Source organism: Haliotis rubra, unplaced genomic scaffold, assembly GCF_003918875.1.
Source record: "Haliotis rubra isolate DU_JTF1 unplaced genomic scaffold, ASM391887v1 Scf37, whole genome shotgun sequence".
Classification (NCBI taxonomy): Eukaryota; Metazoa; Mollusca; class Gastropoda; order Lepetellida; family Haliotidae; genus Haliotis; species Haliotis rubra.
Window position 1 is genome coordinate 646,604 of NW_025767046.1, and position 19,800 is coordinate 666,403.

Below are 19,800 nucleotides of genomic sequence, written 5' to 3' on the forward strand. Positions count from 1 at the left end.
CCTGACCACCCGATCCCGTTAGTTGCCTTTTGTGGCAAGCATGGGTTGCTGAAGACCTATTCTACCCTGGGTCACAAAAATCGTTTTGGAATAATCCTTTAAATTCATTTGCTTGCTTGTTGTTTAATGCCACACTCAGCAATTTTCCAGCTATATGATGGCTGTCAGTAATAATTGGATCTGGACCAGACTGTCCAGTGAATGACATGAGCATTGATCTTCGCAGCTGGGATACAATGACAGGCATCAACCGAGTCAGCAAGCAACGGAATGATCGTTTAATGCTCAAATATCAGCCTCAAACTATATACATATAACACCTATCACCAAATTTCAATTGAAATAAAAACAAAATCATTTTTTTGCAAAAAAATATAATACATTTACCAGTTTTATTGGAATTTGGCAAATATTGAACACCACCACAGGGGTGGAAATAACCCATTGCCCGACGTCCCAGTCCAGTGTTTTTTATGTTGGGCAAGAAAATGTGTATATCACGCTGTACCCGTGTCCAGTTTACTTTCAAATGTTAATTATGTTGCTTATTTAAAAAATCAACATGTGCCACTGTACCGGAGTACACTAGCAATTTTATAGTTATTTCCACCCCTGCACCATCATGGAGCATCCAGTGCTGTCCTGGAGTATAATATAGATGCTTGAGAATGTATAGGATATGTGGCATATGTTACATGGTAATCTATATATATATTATCCCATGTAAACAGTCATAATGGTTTACGATGTATATCACAGATTATACAAACTATACACTCAACATAAAAATAATGGACCACCCCAACATTCAATATATATATAGTGACTTTCACACCACATTAAAACTGTTGCAGTCCTATTAAGGTCTCAAAACTTACATGAAACTAAGAACTTTGCAGTATGCAAAGTATACAGCTAGTTGGGATTTATACAACTGTATTTGACTTCTACTTAATCATTGCTTGATGTGGAAAGAAATCTTAAACTTATGCAGGTCCTGTACCAGTTTGTAACTCTTTACAGCCTACACTGCATATGAACGCAATGAGGCCCTGGGTATAATATATGCATGGTTATAACACTATAAAAATTCATGCTATCACAACACAGCAAATAATATTCAGCAGGAGAGGTGTAACGATACAATGAGGCAGAATACGTATCCCAATAATATATGTGCGATACAGTTTGTATCCTGAGAGTACAGTTCATATTCTCTCCCTTTTCACAGATAAATCACAACCCTGAATCAATTGTTTTGAAATTTCAGATAGCACTTTTCTGACTGACTGACTGAGTTTAGTTTTACGCCGCTTTTAGCAATATTCCAGCAATATCACGGCGGGGGACACCAGAAATGGGCTTAACACATTGTGCCCATGTGGGGAATCGAACCCGGGTCTTCGGCGTGACGAGCCAACGCTTTAACCATTAGGCTACCCCACCGCCCCCACTTTTCTGAATAAATAGTATATATGTAAAGGACAATAAACTTAATCTTAACATAATCACATAAAACACAACCATGACACATCTTAATCAGCAACCAATGATTTATACCTCCTGCTAAAACATGGCCGACATGCACGACACATGACGGAGTTGTTCGACCTCACAAGTCAAACAACATACATCAAAAACTAATTTGTGTGAACTCAACCCTGCCTCATATTGAAGCCATATACAGCATATGGGCACATGTTGCACAGAAAATATTACTTTTTGCTCTTTTTTAAATTTCCCTTCCTGCTGGGGACAGATTGTGGCTGGGGTCATTGCTGAAAATTAGCAATGCAGACATGTTTTGTTTTGTTTGTTGTTTAACATGTTTAAAATTTTCAACATTATTACAGTGGAAACCGCCTAAGTAAAGACCGCTTAACTAAACAGACCTGATAAGTAAACACTTTTCTTTGGTCTCGGCAACTTTCTTCATTTATTATCACTATTAGAGTCCGGTTAACTAAACTCGGATAAGTAAACAATACCGCTTAACTAAACGTCTTCTCACGGTCCCTGGAAGTAAATTACTTAACAAAAGAGACTGGATAACTAAATTAGTGATTACCACATAATCCGACATGAGGGGCACGTGTCAGTCTCCAGTTAAACAAACATCCTACTTACAGCTCGCTGGCGTCATGCAGTTGACAATACACTGACAGCTGGAGGCCAGCCCTGATAAGTTGTTCACTGTTACATATGCATACATATACATGCATATGGTTGTCATTTGCAGGTTCTTATAAGTTTGGATAAGTAAAATACCTGATAAGTAAACAATTTTGGTTATTCCCTTGAAATTTTACTTATCAGGTTTCCACTGATTATTAATGCCACACTTAGCAATGTTCCATCTATATGACAGCAGTCTGTAAATAATCAAGTCAAGACCAGACAATCCAGGGGGCGACAAAATGAGCATCGATCCACACAATTGGGATAGGATGACATGCCAACTCAGTGAGCAGGACCATCTGATCCCACTGGTCACTTGTTGCAACAAGGTTGGGCTGCTAAAGACCAAATCGTAAAGTCATGTAGTCGAGGTCAGTCAAGGAACACGTGGATTCACTGGCTAATTGCGTCAGATGCCTGGTATCAACTGTGTTCACAAAATTCAAGTCAGAACTATATACATTGTACATGATATCAGCATGATTACAACATGGTCCCATGACACCAAGGCATGAATTTACTGTTACAGTCTGTTTGATTCCATTTGAGACCGATGAATTGCTCACTAACACAAAATCTAGTAATTGCAACAAAACCAACTGTACAGTTACATGAAATCGACAGACCAGCTTAGTCTCATAATTTTGGACACCGGAATAAAAAAGTTGTTTCACAAACTATCATTATTTTGTTGTCACTTATTGCTATTTTTTACGAGGGGGGACCACTTGCTGGTAGAACAGCCAGGTAATCAACAAGTGTGTGTAGTGAAATTTCAATTTCACACGTGCAACTCGCACACCTGGCTTAGATTCCGAACTTAGATGACATCGCACCTAAGTTAGCAGGCCCCACCATGTTCATGACCTGGATGCAGCAAGTGGATTCTACCAGATTCCTCGGTCACTGAACAGTCAGAAGTTAATGACGTTCATGACTCCATTTGGACGCTTTTGCTTCAAGCGAAGTACCATTTGGTATTACATTTGCACCGGAAATATTCCAGCGTAAGATGACTGAACTCAAGGGACAGGAAGGTGATGAAGCAATTATGGACGACATCATCGTGCATGGGAAGAATAAAGAAGAGCATGACGAGACTAGATGATGTATTATTTACACTCAAGAAAGGAGAAATGTCATGTCTCACAGAAAGAAATAGTCTACTTTGGACACTTTGATCAACAAGAACGGTATAAGTCCAGCCCCAGCTAAACTGGCTGCAATCGCAAGTCTCAAACCACCAACAGATGTGAAAGCTTCACCGTACAGTCGGTATGGTCAATTATCCTGGAAAATTCATTCCTGATGTAGCAACTATGCTGAAACCGATGACAGATCTACTGAAGAATGACACAGTATTTGCATGGGGTCCATATCAAGAGACAGCCTTAGCCAAGATCAAGTCAACATTGACCAGTTCACAAGTATTGGTATTCTACAATTCCAAACTATCAACAGTTGTATCAGCTGATGCAAGCAGTTATGGGCTCGGAGCAGCTTTGTTCTAGATGCATGGAAATGAACTGAAACCAGTAGCATATACATCACGCACACTCACTCAGAGTGTGAAGTATGCTCAGATTGAGAAAGAATATCTCGCAAGTGTGTGGGCCTGTGAGAAATTTTAGCGATATGTGGTAGGACTCTCAGATTTCAAGATACTGACAGACCACAGACCTCTAGTTCCACTGATGAATGCACAGGATTTAGACAGTGTTCCTGTCAGATGTCAACGACTACTGATAAGACTTCAACGATACAACGCTGTAGCTGAGTACGTCCCGAGGAAAATATCTGCTTGTTGTTGATGCTTTATCAAGGAGCCCGATGGATTAATCCTCAACACAGAGTCACAGCAAAGGTTGTTGAACAGCATGTGAGTCTTGTGACACTTCCCTAGAAACGTTTTGTTCAGTCTACAAGGGGGCACCAGCCTGCAGAGACTTAGTTGTTGGGACCGACTGACGGATACAGTCCATGGTCCAAGTTTGACCATCATGGCGTCAAAGGGAAGGAAAATAGTAGAAAAGAGTACAGCTCTCTCCCAGTTGAAAAGTCCAATAGTTGGTAGGGATAGACCATCGTCATTTGAAGTGGTCGAGAAAATGTCGAACAAGTCGACAGATCCATTGGGAGATCAAATCTCTGACGATTGAGTTCATGACCAAAACTTCACAAGTAGGTCAAGTGAACAAAGCCCGATTTCATCTTGTTTGGTCAGCGAGAGTAACGGTTCAGTGCCATTAGCCACGCTTGAGGTCATGATGCAAGCAATGATCAACTCGCAGTAACAGCACACTGACCAGCTAATTGCCAAGCTGAAACATCAGATTCATAGGCGAGACTCACTGAGTATGTCTGGAAACAGCTGAAGTAATCCGAATGAAACGGATGTTGTGGTCAATTGTGGCAATGTGCTGTCAATGAAGAGGTATGGGACGAAGCTAAGACATACACTCGATCCCGCGACTTGAAAGACTAACATACACAAGCCCCCATTACGAAAGAGCTAATCCCAGTCATGTCAGCGGCCATGGGAAATAGTAGTGTGAACATTAAGGACTTCTTGGTCAAGTCAATGGACACAATCAGGCTCATGTTAGGGGCCTGCACAGAAGGCGGAGACATGGATTCAAGCCTGATCACAGTTGGACTTACAAAAACCTCTGCCTAACAAACATCACTACCAGTAGGTGGTTGTTCGGAAATGACCTTGGCAAAAAAATAAATACAGTTTCTGGCAGCAAACAACTCAGCAAGATGATGGGTTAAAAAATCACAGAAGAAATTCTCGGACAGGTATCGGCCGCACCAGACCACAATTTAGTCGTGGCTACTCAGTCAACAATACTCGTGGTGGACACAGATTCCAAAACCACAGAGGTTGTAACACCACGCCTCAACAACAGAACAAGTTCAAGATCCCTTTTATACAGACTGGGGAGGGGGAAAGAAAGTCCCAGGAGACAATGTATCCCACATCGGCATACAGGTGAAACAATTAAACAATGAGTATGATTTTATTCATACCAAAGAAAACTTTGTAGCAGGAAAAATTGCTCCTTTCTAATGTTTGGAAAACTCTAACTTCAGACAAGTGGGTAATTTCATTCATTATGGGAGCACAAATAGAGTTCACTGACTTACCAGTAATACCACATCAATCTTTCTTCCAAAGCCAATTCTCTTTAATACCCACAAACTTGAACAAATCAGTAGTGAGATATACCACGTCTCGGACAGGAGTTATTGAAAAATGTGAGCACTCACAAGAGGAGTACAGCTCTAATATTTTCATGCCCTGTATTTAGTTCGAAGAAATTGTTATTTTGCATCTGTGGATTTGAAGGATGCTTACTATACGATACCTGTAAGGTGTTCAGATAGGAAGTACCTACCTTTTTTGTGGGACAATGAACTATACCAGTATACATGTTTGCCCAACGGACTAAGTTCACTAGTGTTCTCACTTAAGGTGAGGTGAAATGCGGTTTAACGCCGTACCTGAGAATATTTCGCTCATATGAGGACGTGCATGCATGTGTATGTGTGGCTGCTTGTACTAGCCCAGACTTAAGCTGGTTTTCTAGTGCTAGCTCACTGAGATACCATGCCACAGTTAAACATGAATACCTCACTCAGACACATTATACTGACTCTGAGCCAACCAGTCGTTGTACCCATTAATGCCGAGTGCTAGGCAGGGACCAACAAGTACCATACAGTAGAACATGGATATAGCGAACACGGATATAGCGTACAAAGGGATATAGCGAACAAATTTAAAAGTCCCGTCAATAGTCCTTTATAATATCATTAAAATTATACGCGTATAACCGGCTATAGCGAACTGATTTACTACCCCCAAGACCCAATTAACGACGTGATTAGCGAACTCACTCAGTGTCAGCTCAGCCACTTAGCGGTATACATCAACCTTGTTGGCGGCGAATCAACATTGTTTGATGGTCATTAATTAATTAACAAAACAAACATGTCGTGTTTAAAAGCTTGACTGGTATACAGGTCTTCGTTCACTCTCGTCACTATGGCAGGCAAACGTAAAGCTATCACTTTTGACACCAAGCTTCAGATAATTCAGGCTGTAGATTCAGGTGTAAAATCTAAGACAAACATCGCTTTCGACTTTGGCATTCCAAAATCCACTCTCAGTTCCATTATTAAGAATCGCGAATCTATTCTTGCAAAATCTGTGTCTTACTGATTTTGGCCCCGCTTGCAAAAAGTTAAGAGCTGCCAATCACCAAGATGTAGAAGTTGCTCTCTACAAATGGTTTCAAGGGGCTAGAAGTGAGAACATTCCCTTAAATGGTCCCATGTTGCAGACTAAGGCAAATGAACTGGCTGAAAACTCGCCTGCCTGGCTATCTTGAAGAGTACAAGCCTGATAACATTTTCAATGCTGACGAAACTGGCCTCTTCTACAAAATGAAACCAAACAGAACTCTTCACTTTAAATCTGAAAAATGTAGTGGGGGAAAAAATTCTAAAGAGAGAATAACATTGTTGGTAGCGGCAAACATGTCCGGGAGTTAGTCATAGGGAAGTCAGCAAAGCCTAGATGCTTCAAAAATGTACGCAGTTTGCCAGTAACGTACAGATCAAATGCCAAGGCCTGGATGACTGGTGAATTATTCACAGAGTGGATCAAAAACCTGGAAAAGAGTATGACAAGACAAAAACGTAAGATCCTGATGTTTGTAGACAATTGTCCTGCCCATCCTGTTGTGAAACACCTGACACACGTCAAACTGGTCTTCCTTCCACCGAACACTACGTGTAAGATTCAACCCATGGACCAGGGTATAATAGCAAACCTGAAACAACTGTACAAGGGCCAGGTAATGAGGAAAATGCTGACTGCCTATGATCAGAAGAAAGAACATCAAATCACTCTCCTTGATGCCATCCAGATGATTCATGCCGCTTGGAGACAGGTCACATCTAAGACGATCGCCAACTGCTATCGGAAGGGAGGCTTTGTCCTTCCTGAGCGAGATGAAGATTCGTCAGACGATGAGACAGACAACATGGTTCTTTCCGACCTCAGAGTTATGTGGAATGAACTGTCAGATAAAGCAGAAGAAATCCCGGCAGATGTCACGTTGGACGACTTCATCAATGCTGACAATCAAGTTGTTACAGCCGAACGCCCTACTGAAGACGAGATTGTGACGTCAGTAGCGCAGCAAATGCCACGACCACTGTCACACCCGCTCCCAACTCGGATAGTGAAGATGATGAACCTCGCCCGAAGCCATCCTTTGCTGAGGCCAATGCAGCATTAGAGACACTACGTCATCTACTTGTTTGTGAAGGTACAGATAGTTCTATCTTCGACTCTCTTGCAGATGTGCAAGTCTGCAAGTCTCTTGAAGTCTGCAAGACGTGGTGTGCAGAGCAAAATTGTGGACTTTGTTAAACATAATTAAGTTATATACATGAATTGTTGAGATTGTCGTGATTGTTCAACATGTTCTAGCTAATGTCTGTGAATGATAAATTCAGATTTTTAATGTTATGTCAATGTACATGTACAAGAATAAAGATTTGTAGCCTCAGCATATACATGTCTCTACATCTCTACAATCCAAGATGGCGGTCAAATGTGAATAACGAACAACGGATATAGCGGACTAAATTTCTTGGTCCCTTGGAGTTTGTTATATCCGTGTTCTACTGTATTTTAACGTCTTTTGGTATGACACGCGGCTGGGGATGGAACCTGCGACCTTCCGCTCTCCATTCAGACGCTCTAACCACTACACCATCAGAGGCAGTCTCTTACTTAAGAAAACATGGCTTTGCCAACACAGGATATATTGACGACTCCTTGTTTGATGGCGAAGATGAACAGTTGTGTAAGAGAAATGTAGAAAACACTGTACATTTGATTCGTTATACTTCACTATCCATCCTGATAAGTCAGTGTTAAACCCAACAAGGGAAATTTCCTATTAAAATTTCAACATAAATTGTGAAACAATGACTGTGAAACTTACAGAGGAAAAGAGTGACAAGATCATTTCACACTGTAAAAATAGGCACCACACTTTGTACCCATGTGGGGAATCAAACCCAGGTCTTCAGCATCATGAGTGAACACATTAAACCCACCACCCCTCACAAAGAGTGGAACGTTAGGCATACATAAAAAATCATCTAAATCATATTTTTATCAAAACATAGATAAATACTCATTCCCATTATTAAATATAAAAGAAAATAAATCACCTTAAGTGTAAATTCTGTAATACTATAAAAGCACATGGAAAAAAACCTCAAATACAGTAAACTATGGCTGTAACAAACTCAAAGGGAATGCGATGTTGCGTTCGTTACAACAGAAGTTCGTCATCAACATTTTGACTAAAATATACAATGGTAGTGACCCCTAAAAGAGTTTCTTCAGTAAGTTTGTTACGAACATAGTTCACTGTATTTAAATAAAGGTCTACCACAACCTATCCACCCTCCTTGTGTATACCTTCCCATATGTTCTTACACAAGAAGCCAAGGCAGAAATATCTTGCGTCTGGCCCATAGAGTCCTAGCTGGCCCTGCCGACACATGTAGCTCTGTATCTTGATTTGTTTCTTGTTGTAACGGTGACGCATGGACGTGGAAAACATGGCGTAGATGACCTGCTGGTCACTGTTCGACAGGCCATCCTTCAGCAACGTCTCCACTGTCCACTTGTACTGCTGGACAAAACCTTGAAGAGTCTGCGTTGATGCCCAGAACGATGCCACCCGACACCCACACCAAGTTACTTCTCATCACAACCTTGGGGTCAATATTGGGGTCGTGAGGCCATGCTTGTGATAATCCTACCTTCTCAGTGTTGAATTTCTTTGGGGGTAGAAGTTTGAAAAACGTTGTTCCCGATTTGTCCAAGTTTCGAAAGTAGCCAATGTCCAGCCAAGCAAACGCTGGTGTTCTAAACACATCCATATCTAGTGCCGTTTGAATAAATTCATACTTGGCATGCATAGCACACGTGTATTCAGGATTCACTGTGTTCGGATAGTGCTTTGGATAGTTATTTTTCGAATATATTTCTTTAATTTTTTCAATAAGGCCGTAAGACCACATCTCGTTTCTGTTAAACTTGATAATCCTTGTATGAGAGGCTGGCAAACAAGACCGAACCTTTCTAAAATATGCTATGGCATCATCGTCTTCCATGAAAGCGATGACAGGGTTTGTCATCTTTCCCAGAGGCCGCATCCACTGTTTGTATTTAAATGGGGTGTAATAAGCACCAAACTCTTGTCCCTTCTTATATATGCCCAGGTTGACGTAAGCCGTTACTATGGTAATCTCATCAGGCTCCTTCCTCAACATATACTCTGGAACCTCCTCATACTGACACCAGCGTTCCTAGGGCAGAAAAGCAAGGATTTTACCTATAAGTGAGTGAGTATGGTTTTACAATACTTTTAGGAATATTCCAGCAATATCACAGCGGGGGACACCAGAAATGTAATTTTTTGAGTAAAATTGATATTTTATACTTATCCTGACTCATGCTCTTTTGCTTGTCCCCTTCCTCTTGCGAACATAGTGGAACACTTGTATCTCCTTAATTGAAGCTCCCTTCAATGTAAAATCACTAATTGGTACTCACCCAAGAGTTGCCTCCCCTGCCGCAAGCGCGGGAACAGGTGTCGCCACCCTCTGGCCTCATGCTTCACTCTCTCCTGATTTGCGAGCCCAACACTTGAATTTACAGGGAAATCCAAAGTGTTATGTGGGGAGGATGGGAGGGCTAACCTCATGAGTCAGGATAAGTATAAAATATCAATTTTACTCAAAAAATTACATATTTTTCCTTATCCTGACTCATGCTCTTTTGCTTGTAGAATCCACCGGAGTGGTGGTGGGCATAAACAGAATACTTTGGATTAATAATTAGTGATTTAAATAACTTATACTGTAATAACCCCTGCGGGAACTTCATAAAGGTATTGACTTAGGATATTTCCTTATAATAAGCCATAGGTTATATATACCATACTGGGGTATTACATTACTAATAGACTGATATACCAAATTATAGATATAACAAGCTACTCTGATAGAGAAGCTGTACAACTGAACATAAAACTCAGTATGAGCTTAAGGTTGAATAACCTAAGCTAAATATATACATAGCCCTAGAACTCTGTGGAGTTATAAGCTAAATAATGTATGTATAATATACATAATAATCTCGTGGGGGTGAATATTAACGCCTACGAGGGACTGTCAGTTGCTGAGCGAGGACCAAAGGACCGAAATGGTGAATGCCAGAGACGTCCTCGGTGGTGATATCTCTCAGATAGTGATTAGCAAACACCATGTTAGATTTCCAGAAGCATCCTTCCATAATTGTATTCAATGAACAGTTACCGTGAAGGGCGGGGTGGAGGCCAATGCCCTGATTTCATGTGGATTTGATGCTGTTGGAGGGTCCAGTCCTGCTGCCTTGTAGGCGCCAGAGAATGACAGTTCTTATCCATATAGATATGGTGGTACGAGAGACTTCTGTCTGATTAGTAGGCTTATAACGGGATGAACAATCTTCTGAGCGATCTTCGCCTTGTTTTGGAACGATGTAAATAGATTTTGAGAGCCATTACTGGGCATAGAGATAAGTCCAATGTATCTTGAGATCCGAGAATCGAGGATAGCGCAGGGACGATGAAATAACCTGTCTGGTTGTCCTGGTAGTTGATTTTTGGCGATGAAATCCCATCTTAATCCCAGGTGCGCTGTGTTTTGATTGTCATCAAACTGTATCCTCTCATAATCTAGAGCGTGAATTTCAGATATTCTGGCTGCCGTGGCTAGTGATAACAGGAAAATTGTTTTCTGTGAGAGAAATTCAAAGGTTGTCGATTCCAATGGTTCATAATCCTCACTTGTGAGGTGTTGTAGCACTACATTCAGATCCCAAGCTGGGGCGTGGAACTTCCGCTTTTGGTCCTCCAATCGGAAAGCACGTAGTAAGGCCAGTAACTCTAGATAAGTCTTGTTGAAGAAGCTCATGTTGTAAATGAGTCTGTATTTCTCCTTGGAGTTTTTCTTGGGTACTAGGAAAACTGGGGAGTAGAAACCTGGTTCGATGTTTCCTTGATCTATTACTTCTATGGCCTGCTTGGTTAGGAGTAATGTAACAGCCTCTCTTAACTTTAGTAGTTGCTGTGCCTGTACCTCGAACTTGGGAGGGTTGACTGTTAGTGGAGGCTTGGCCTGTAGTGGGATACGAAATCCGCGTTGAAGAATGTTGGAGACATAGGTGTCTTGAAGTATTCCCCAGTTTTCCCAGTGTAGTTGGAGACGTCCACCCACTTGTGACGGTTGTACTGGAACGGCTGGGGGTGGAAGACTCCAGTCGTTCCGAACCTGTCTTTCAGCGTTTATAGTTGCGGGAACCTCTGGGTGTCCTGCCTCTTCCTGACCCTCCTCTATAGTTGCCATATGGGCTTAATTTAAAAGAATCTCTTCCCCTGAACTGGCTATCTTCCTGTCTCTTGCTCTTTGTAGGCCCGTGAATTTAGATCTCCCTGAGTATCTTTTGTGAAGTCTGTCGAATGACACTGGCTAGCGTGTCCATCGATTTAATCATCAGGACTTCTCTGGAATCCTTGGTGACTTCCTTGGAGACTTTGTCTATTCCTCCATCAAAGATGGATGGGGAAGACCACGGGCTGTATATAGTGGAGCTGTAAAGTTCTCACCCCAGTTGCAGGAAGCGAGGAGGCCTTGACGACGAAGCTAAGGTCAGTGCTGCTGAGACAGACGGAGATGATCTGTTAAGAACTGCTGGTCCTTCTTTGCATTAGTAGGGCCGAAAGTAAATCATTCTATCATCTTCAGAGGTCGTGGTTACTAAATCTGGTGATAAGTGTCTCATTTATTGTTCTAGATCTATTTAGACCAAAGAACATACCGCCATGGTTTCTATCTGAACCAATTTTCGATCATCAATCTTGTAGTACTTGTTCTTGGCATCAGAGATCAGCTTGTAGTTCTCATCGATGTCTTCTATGCCTTTGAAGAAGGGGTCCATATTATGTGGAGAACTTCTTGGCGTGAAAGTTTGGCAGATGTGGTGTTTGAACCTTCGCGGGCTTTGTTGAATGCTGTATCTAGGTTCTGTGGTACCGCCGCTAATCGGGTCGATTGGGGTAGTGTAATAGCATCTGCATCGCCTTCTTTCATCAGATAAGTCTGCTCTAATTGCCACTCTTGGAAGGTGATGAGAGATCTAGATTATTGACCATCCAATATCTTATCTCTGCATCTGAGAAAATAATTCCTCCATCATCTTCCATTCCATCATCATAAATGAGAGGTTGTTGCTCTTCTGATGTAGGACTGTGTGGCTCTATCTCTATATCGTTTGACGCTTGTGGAGATCTAGTTGTAGGCTTATGTGCAGACCTGTGAGGCGATCGATGTGGTGATATACGTGGAGATCGGCGCGCAGGATCGGCGAGGGCGATCGCCTTGGTGATCTACATCGATAGGTTGATCTTCTTGGCGACCTATGAGGGGACCGTTGGTAGCTTCGCGAAGCTCTTGTGTAGTCCCTCGATGTCCTTTTAGATGATGATGACGATCTGGGTTCAGGTGTCCTTCGCGAACGCCTTCGCAAAGCTTCCTCTGCGTCCGGTCCTGGGGAACGGTGATATGACCTTCGCGAAGGCTTCCGTGAGGTCTGATGATCAGATTCCGTGATCTGAGTATGACGCCAAAGAGGGTGATGATCTTTCCTGCCTGCCGAAGGCCGAAAGGCTGTACATCTGGGTCCTTCGTGGAGGTGGTCTGTGACTTCCTTCGCGAAGGCGCATCGTCGCGGGCTGCTACGCTGACTGGGGGTGCCTCTGGGGTGCTGTTCACGTTGGAGCCTTCGCCAAGGCTCGGACCCTGGGATGGCTGCTTCTCCAGTCTGTAGTGGCCTTCCATCATGATCATGATCTGCTTCATTAGATCGCCTGGGATGATCTGGCGGCGTAGTAGATGGTGCCCCTCTCTGCGCTGATAGCGGTGGGGCCCTCCGCGATCTCGCCTGACATCAGTGTAGAGGCATCAGGCTGCATGGTGATCTCTGCTGAAGTCACTGTCGCTGTCACTGGTCGCTTCTTGTATTATGTCGGGTATGATGATTGGTTGATCATCGTAGAGGCCCAATTCTGCTGCTGGAACGATCTCTGCTGAGAAAGTTCTCGATGACTTCGTAGAATTCCCTTTGGAGGATGACGCTGCCCTGGGGGTACGTAAGTCTGCGTTGAGAAGACGCTGAGGCCCTCTTGGACTTTATCTGCGATGGACGGGATGTCTGGGGAGGCCGGTCGCTTCTTAGAGGTGACGGACTGCATCCCACGCCCTCTTCCGATGGGGTCTCAAGCAGAACACCAGACGGGAGGGGATCGCCGACAGCAGCTGACTGGATGGGAAATCCGATGTATCGGCCATGTCTACACCTAGTTTGGCGCGGACCTATCTGCAACACGCCTCAAGACGCAAAGATGGTATTTATTAAAGGCAGAATTGGTTAAATTAATGCAGTAACTGCAACGTGAATCAAACGCACAAGGCGTAGTACAACTAGGGCATACTACATGGATCCGCGCAGCGGAAAAACGTAATCTACAAATAGTACAGTTTTTCATCAACGTAATACTAGCTGAACAATCACTTAACTCACGCGGAATAAACAGTAGAAATAACGATTAATTATCAATGCAAATTAATGAAGGATACTAGCTATACCTTTATAGTAAACTATAAGAGGTAACTAACTAAGAAAACCAAAGGATATAGTGTGTAAGGAGACACAGGCGCCTCACATCCTGCTCACTGGGCTTAAGAAGGAGAGAGTGAAGCATGAGGCCAGAGGGTGGCAGGGGAGGCAACTCTGGGTTACCAATTAGTGATTTTACATTGAAGGAGCTTCAATTAAGGAGATACAAGTGTTCCACTACAAGAGGAAGGGCAAGCAAAAGGGAGGTCAACTGCACTCATGTGGGTGAGTACCAATAGGCTAGTGATAATTTACAATTGAAGGTTAGCTTCTGACAATACTGTTGTGTAGGGTTGGATACAAGTGTTCCACAATATGCAATATTGGGAAACCAGAAATGGGCTTCACAATTGTGAGGAATCGGACCCGTGTCTTCAACATGACAAAGGCTATCAATAGGGATAATTGAGATTGAAAATCGCGAACTAAATAATATCAGAGAATGAAGTTTGACCAAAAATGATGAGAAAGTCACCATGTTTCAATGTAGCAAGTGGTCAGACATTCATGCATGGAGCACAAATAAAAACAGCATTCTGAATATTATTCAGTAGTGGCACCGTCCATGAATCAAGACCTCATTTTGGTTACTGTGTGTGTAATTAAAACTTTACTTCATCATAAGAGTTCAAGATATTTTATGACACAATTTTTTCCCAATAATCCTTTATCATTCTTCACAACGATGATATTTCTGATTATATATCCTTAAAAGACCCCAATGGTTCCATTGTGTCACACATTGTAGTTTTGTATAACAAGCTTAGATTGCTTGGTACTGATTCTAACCCAGGAGCTTAGATTGCTTGGTACTGATTCTTACCCAGGAGCTTAGATTGTTTGGTACCAATTCTAACCCAGAAGCTTCGATTGTTTGGTACCGATTCTAACCCAGAAGCTTAGATTGTTTGGTACCGATTCTAACCCAGAAGCTTAGATTGTTTGGTACCGATTCTAACCCAGAAGCTTAGATTGTTTGGTACCGATTCTAACCCAGAAGCTTAGATTGTTTGGTACCGATTCTAACCCAGAAGCTTAGATTGTTTGGTACCAATTCTAACCCAGAAGCTTAGATTGTTTGGTACCAATTCTAACCCAGAAGCTTAGATTGTTTGGTACCAATTCTAACCCAGAAGCTTAGATTGTTTGGTACCAATTCTAACCCAGAAGCTTAGATTGTTTGGCACCAATTCTAACCCAGAAGCTTAGATTGTTTGGTACCAATTCTAACCCAGAAGCTTAGATTGTTTGGTACGATTCTAACCCCGAAGCTTAGATTGTTTGGTACCAATTCTAACCCAGAAGCTTAGATTGTTTGGTACCGATTCTAACCCCGAAGTTTAGATTGTTTGGTACCAATTCTAACCAGAAGCTTAGATTGTTTGGTACCAATTCTAATCAGAAGCTTAGATTGTTTGGTACTGGCAGCAGTACATTTAAACTTTCAATCAAGGTTAGCTACACATAAAGGAGTCATATGAAGCACTCAACTGAGGCTTAGAAATGATCACCTACCACATATGGGTCTCCATACATAAATCCCTTTGATTCCAAGATGCGATCTGAAAAGATAAATGTTTAAAAGGCAATGGGTCAGAAACATCCTAATATAACTTTGTTTCAAGAATAAAGTTTCTCATGCTTTCAAGTCAAAATATTGAATTGGAATTCCAGGATGTTGTTTGGTTTATTGGTGCTTCTTTTGGTATGATTCTTTTACACAATATTCCCTGAAGGAATGTTAGGGTCAGTTATATATGTCGTGTTAGGGTTGTCATATCCCTTGCTGCCAACAATGCATGTTTTAAAATTAGTCCTTGATCCAAAGTCTGAACAAAGGATGATTCAGCTCTGTGTTTGTTTGTTTGTTTAACGCCCGCACTCAGCAATATTCCTGCTATATGGCAGCGGTCTGGAATTAATCAAACCTGAGCCAGACAATCCAGTCAACATCATGCACATCGATCTACGCAATTGGGATACGATGGCGTGTTAACCAAGTCAGCAAGCCTCACCACCCAATCCCATTAGTTGCTACTTACAAGTCAGGTGAGGTGAGGTGAAATTGGGTTTAACATCGTGCTTGAGAATATTTCGCTCATATGACGACGTGCATGCGTGTGTATGTGTATGTGCAGCTGCTTGTACTAGCCCAGACTTAAGCTGGTTTTATAGTGCTAGCCCACTGAGATACCATGCCGCAGTGAAGCCTGAATACCCCACTCAGACACATTATACTGACTCCGAGCCGACCAGTCCTTGTTGTACCCATTAATGCCGAGCGCCAGGCAGGGACCAACAAGTACCATATTTTAACGTCTTTTGGTATGACACGATCGGGGATCGAACCCGCGACCTTCCGCTCTCTGGGCGGACGCTCTAACCACTACACCATGGAGTCGGTCCTTACAAGTCAGGAGACAAGAAGGTATATAGTTTTGTTTCTTTTTCTGTTACTGCTTGAAATGAAGCTTGAATGAAGGCTCTCAGAAAACCCATATCAGCATGGTCAAATGTTAGTTTGAGTAGTACATACTGAAACAATCACTACAGAACCGTAACCTAAAATTGTGGATAAACTTGATTTATACATCACGGTAATTATCATGCTATCTTGTAAATTCATGTAAATTAAGTCTTGTATGACGTCACAAAGCGGTACTTTTGATGTACACACATTGCAGTGCCTCGCTCAGAAAAATGTTCTGAATCTCTGCATTTCACGTAAGTACACTAAATCTAATTGTCCACCACTCAGATAAACAGACCAAGATCACTAATGCCACAAAAATGTCAAGTAAAAAAGATACCGTTAGCACCAACCTTCACACATCTCATCGTCTGCTTTCCTAGGTGTCAATACTTACTGCAATGGGCTGTCATAGTGATATATTGTAACCAACAACCTAATTCACGAAATAAGGTGACGTCACATTTTGTGTGCACACGAGTGAGTGAGTTTTGTTTTACGCCGCACTCAGCAATATTCCAGCTATATGGCGGCGGTCTGTAAATAATCGAGTCTGGACCAGAGAATCCAAGGATCAACAGCATGAACATCGATCTATGCAATTGGGATACGATGACATGTGTCAACCCAGTCAGTGAGCCTGACCACCCGATCCCGTTAGTCACCTCTTGCGACAAGCGTGGGTTACTGAAGATCAATTCTAACCAGGGGTCGTGTGCACACGAATGGGTAATGATTGCAAATGGCTTTGGTAAAGAAACGTTTCATTCACGAGTGAAATATTACACATTTTCAATTGGATGAATCAGTGAATAAAATAATCAGAGACTATACTGACTATACTACACTGAAATTGTGCATTTAAAACATGATTGTCTTCCCTTATATCCACGAATCAAGGTTACGTGAGTGTATATTATGAATCAAACAATACCACCACACCATACTCACAGACAGTGTAGATAACTGCTAGGCCAATGACGACAACAGCAGCTCGAAGATACTTTTTAGGCCTGAGTCGGATGAACAATCGAACAAAGCGGATCAGCTGCTGAAGAAAATTCATGGCTGACTGAAGACAGCTGCAAGAGGATTGTTCTGCCCTTGACCTGAAGCTCCAGTCATCTGCAGAAGAACTGTGGGCTGATCTTCTGTAATTAAAGTCAGGTGCTAGACCTGTAATTTCCCTGTGTGCCAGCTATATATGGTGAAAAGTGAGTTAAATTTAAGGCGGGACACCAGACATGGGTTTCACAGTCACACATTGAACCCATGTGGGGAATCGAATACGGGTCTTTGGCGTGACAAGCCAACTCTTTAACCACTAGGCTACCGCACCCCTATATAAGGTGAATACCATGAGCACAGGCAGGGTATGAAACTCCCAAAAATTTCAGCCAGACCAGAGGGCTGGTAAGATTTAAACTTGCCAACTCTGACCAAAACTTACCTGCCCACAAAATATATGTCTAAATTTTAACCTGACCGTCAGGCAGGTGATTTTGAGAACCTGGCAGTCCGTGTTGAAAATAACCTGTCCCAGACGGTCGGGCAGGCAGGTATTTCGAAAGCTGGCACAGGTATGGTTCATAACTTACACAAAAACAGTCCCAGATAGCGTTCGGGCATTGGTCCAACGTTGGCAATGTTGGCAAAACCAACGTCTGAATGCTATCTGGTTTCTCGCATACCTAAGAGATGCAACTCTGCACAATGTCTTGTGAAACTTTAGACACCTGGGACTCCCCACCCACGAGGTATTAGAAAATAGAAAATTGTAAATTAGGGAGGGAGTTTATTGTGGCATTCTACAATTTTCCAACTAGGTTTTTATGACTGTAAGAAACATGTCTCTGGGTTAGGAAAACAATTACCTGATGCCAAACCCCAAACTAAAAATATGGAGCACAAAATCAAACTACTACAGCAGAGTGTGCGAAATAGTTTCCAAATTTTGCTAGCCAGTTGGGCTAGCTATGCCTGAAAGTTACTGGCCCACAAAATAATTCACTAGTTCGAAATTTGAATGTAGACACAGGTTTCATCACATAAGCTGCTGACATTGTGAACATTTTTATCAGGCCATAATCTCGCATGATTTAAAAGTGTGTTGTAACTAAACAAGTCGGAGAGAGTGATATGTTTACAAAATGACCCCATGAAAATCCACTATCCAGTGACTGTGGATTATTAATATTCTGCTTCTTCGTTGGACAGAACCTTTTCGAATGTCTTCTCCTCAAGCACCTGTTCTCACTGACAGTTAGATTATTTGCCAGTATTGTCCGTCCCTAACATTGTATTTTGTTGCTTACAACTCATAGTAGTAGCAGTACGGAAGCCACATCCACTAATAACCCCCCAAATCTACTTTTAAATATACCACTCGTTTCACGCACCTGCGCCAGGCGAAACCGGACATATTTGACTCGTTTACCTCCCTTGAAATTCATTCAGGGGGCATAACTCTTTCAGGACTATCGCTTAAATGCAACTCAAAGCAATCGTCTTTCCGAAAAGCGGGTTCGAATCAAGATAACAAACAGACACGTTAAGTAAATACCGTATACATCTTTTTAGAAATCATTATTATTCCAACATGTTTATTAGAGTATGATATATCTATTTCGAATTCCAATGTTGATGTTTGTTATGATAAATGCTGATATATATGTGATCCATTATGTCGTCAGTAATATCTTAATAGATCTACGCTTGTAATAATTTTGCTTTTCCACCCTATAATGTTTTTGACCCAGTTTTTGCATGGATTGAATAACCAACAATTTTTGCTCAGTCATTATTTAAAGTGCATGAATAATAGGTTAAAGTTGTTGCGTCTACTTTAGCATCCATTGAGTATTTCTGTTATTTCATTGCTAATAATGGTGTAGTTCCTGTTGCTGGTTATGGTGTTGTTTCCCTGTTATTCCATTACTGGTTATAGTGTTGTTTATGTGTTATACCATTACTGGTTATGGTGTTGTTTATATGTTATACCAGGGAGACTCTATATCTGTTGTAGAGTATCCCTGGTTATACCATTGCCGGTTATGGTGTTGTTTATATGTTATACCCTCACTGGTTATGGTGTTGTTAATATGTTATACCATTATTGGTTATGGTGTTGATTATATGCTATACCATTACTGGTTATGGTGTTGTTTATATGTTATACCATTGCCAGTTAAGGTGTTCTTTATATGTTATACCATCACTGGTTATGGTGTTGTTTATATGCTATACCCTCACTGGTTATGGTGTTGTTAATATGTTATACCATTATTGGTTATGGTGTTGATTATATGCTATACCATTACTGGTTATGGTGTTG

The 19,800-nt window shown here is 41.8% G+C and overlaps 1 protein-coding gene and 1 long non-coding RNA gene across 2 annotated transcripts; one reads left to right on the forward strand and one right to left on the reverse strand.

Annotated features, from left to right (window-relative positions):
* Positions 1–690: 690 nt before the first annotated feature.
* LOC124285912 lies at positions 691–14,077 on the forward strand. Its single transcript, XR_006900909.1, has 3 exons — positions 691–822; positions 4,726–4,727; positions 14,067–14,077. It is a non-coding gene; the product is annotated as an uncharacterized LOC124285912 (long non-coding RNA).
* Positions 8,586–18,889, reverse strand: LOC124285911. The gene is given in 5 exon segments (XM_046722192.1): positions 8,586–8,939; positions 8,941–9,585; positions 15,512–15,558; positions 17,418–17,617; positions 18,866–18,889. Coding segments are annotated over 5 exon segments (1,188 nt in total). The 5' UTR covers position 18,889; the 3' UTR covers positions 8,586–8,666.
* Between the last annotated feature and the right edge of the window lie 911 nt (positions 18,890–19,800).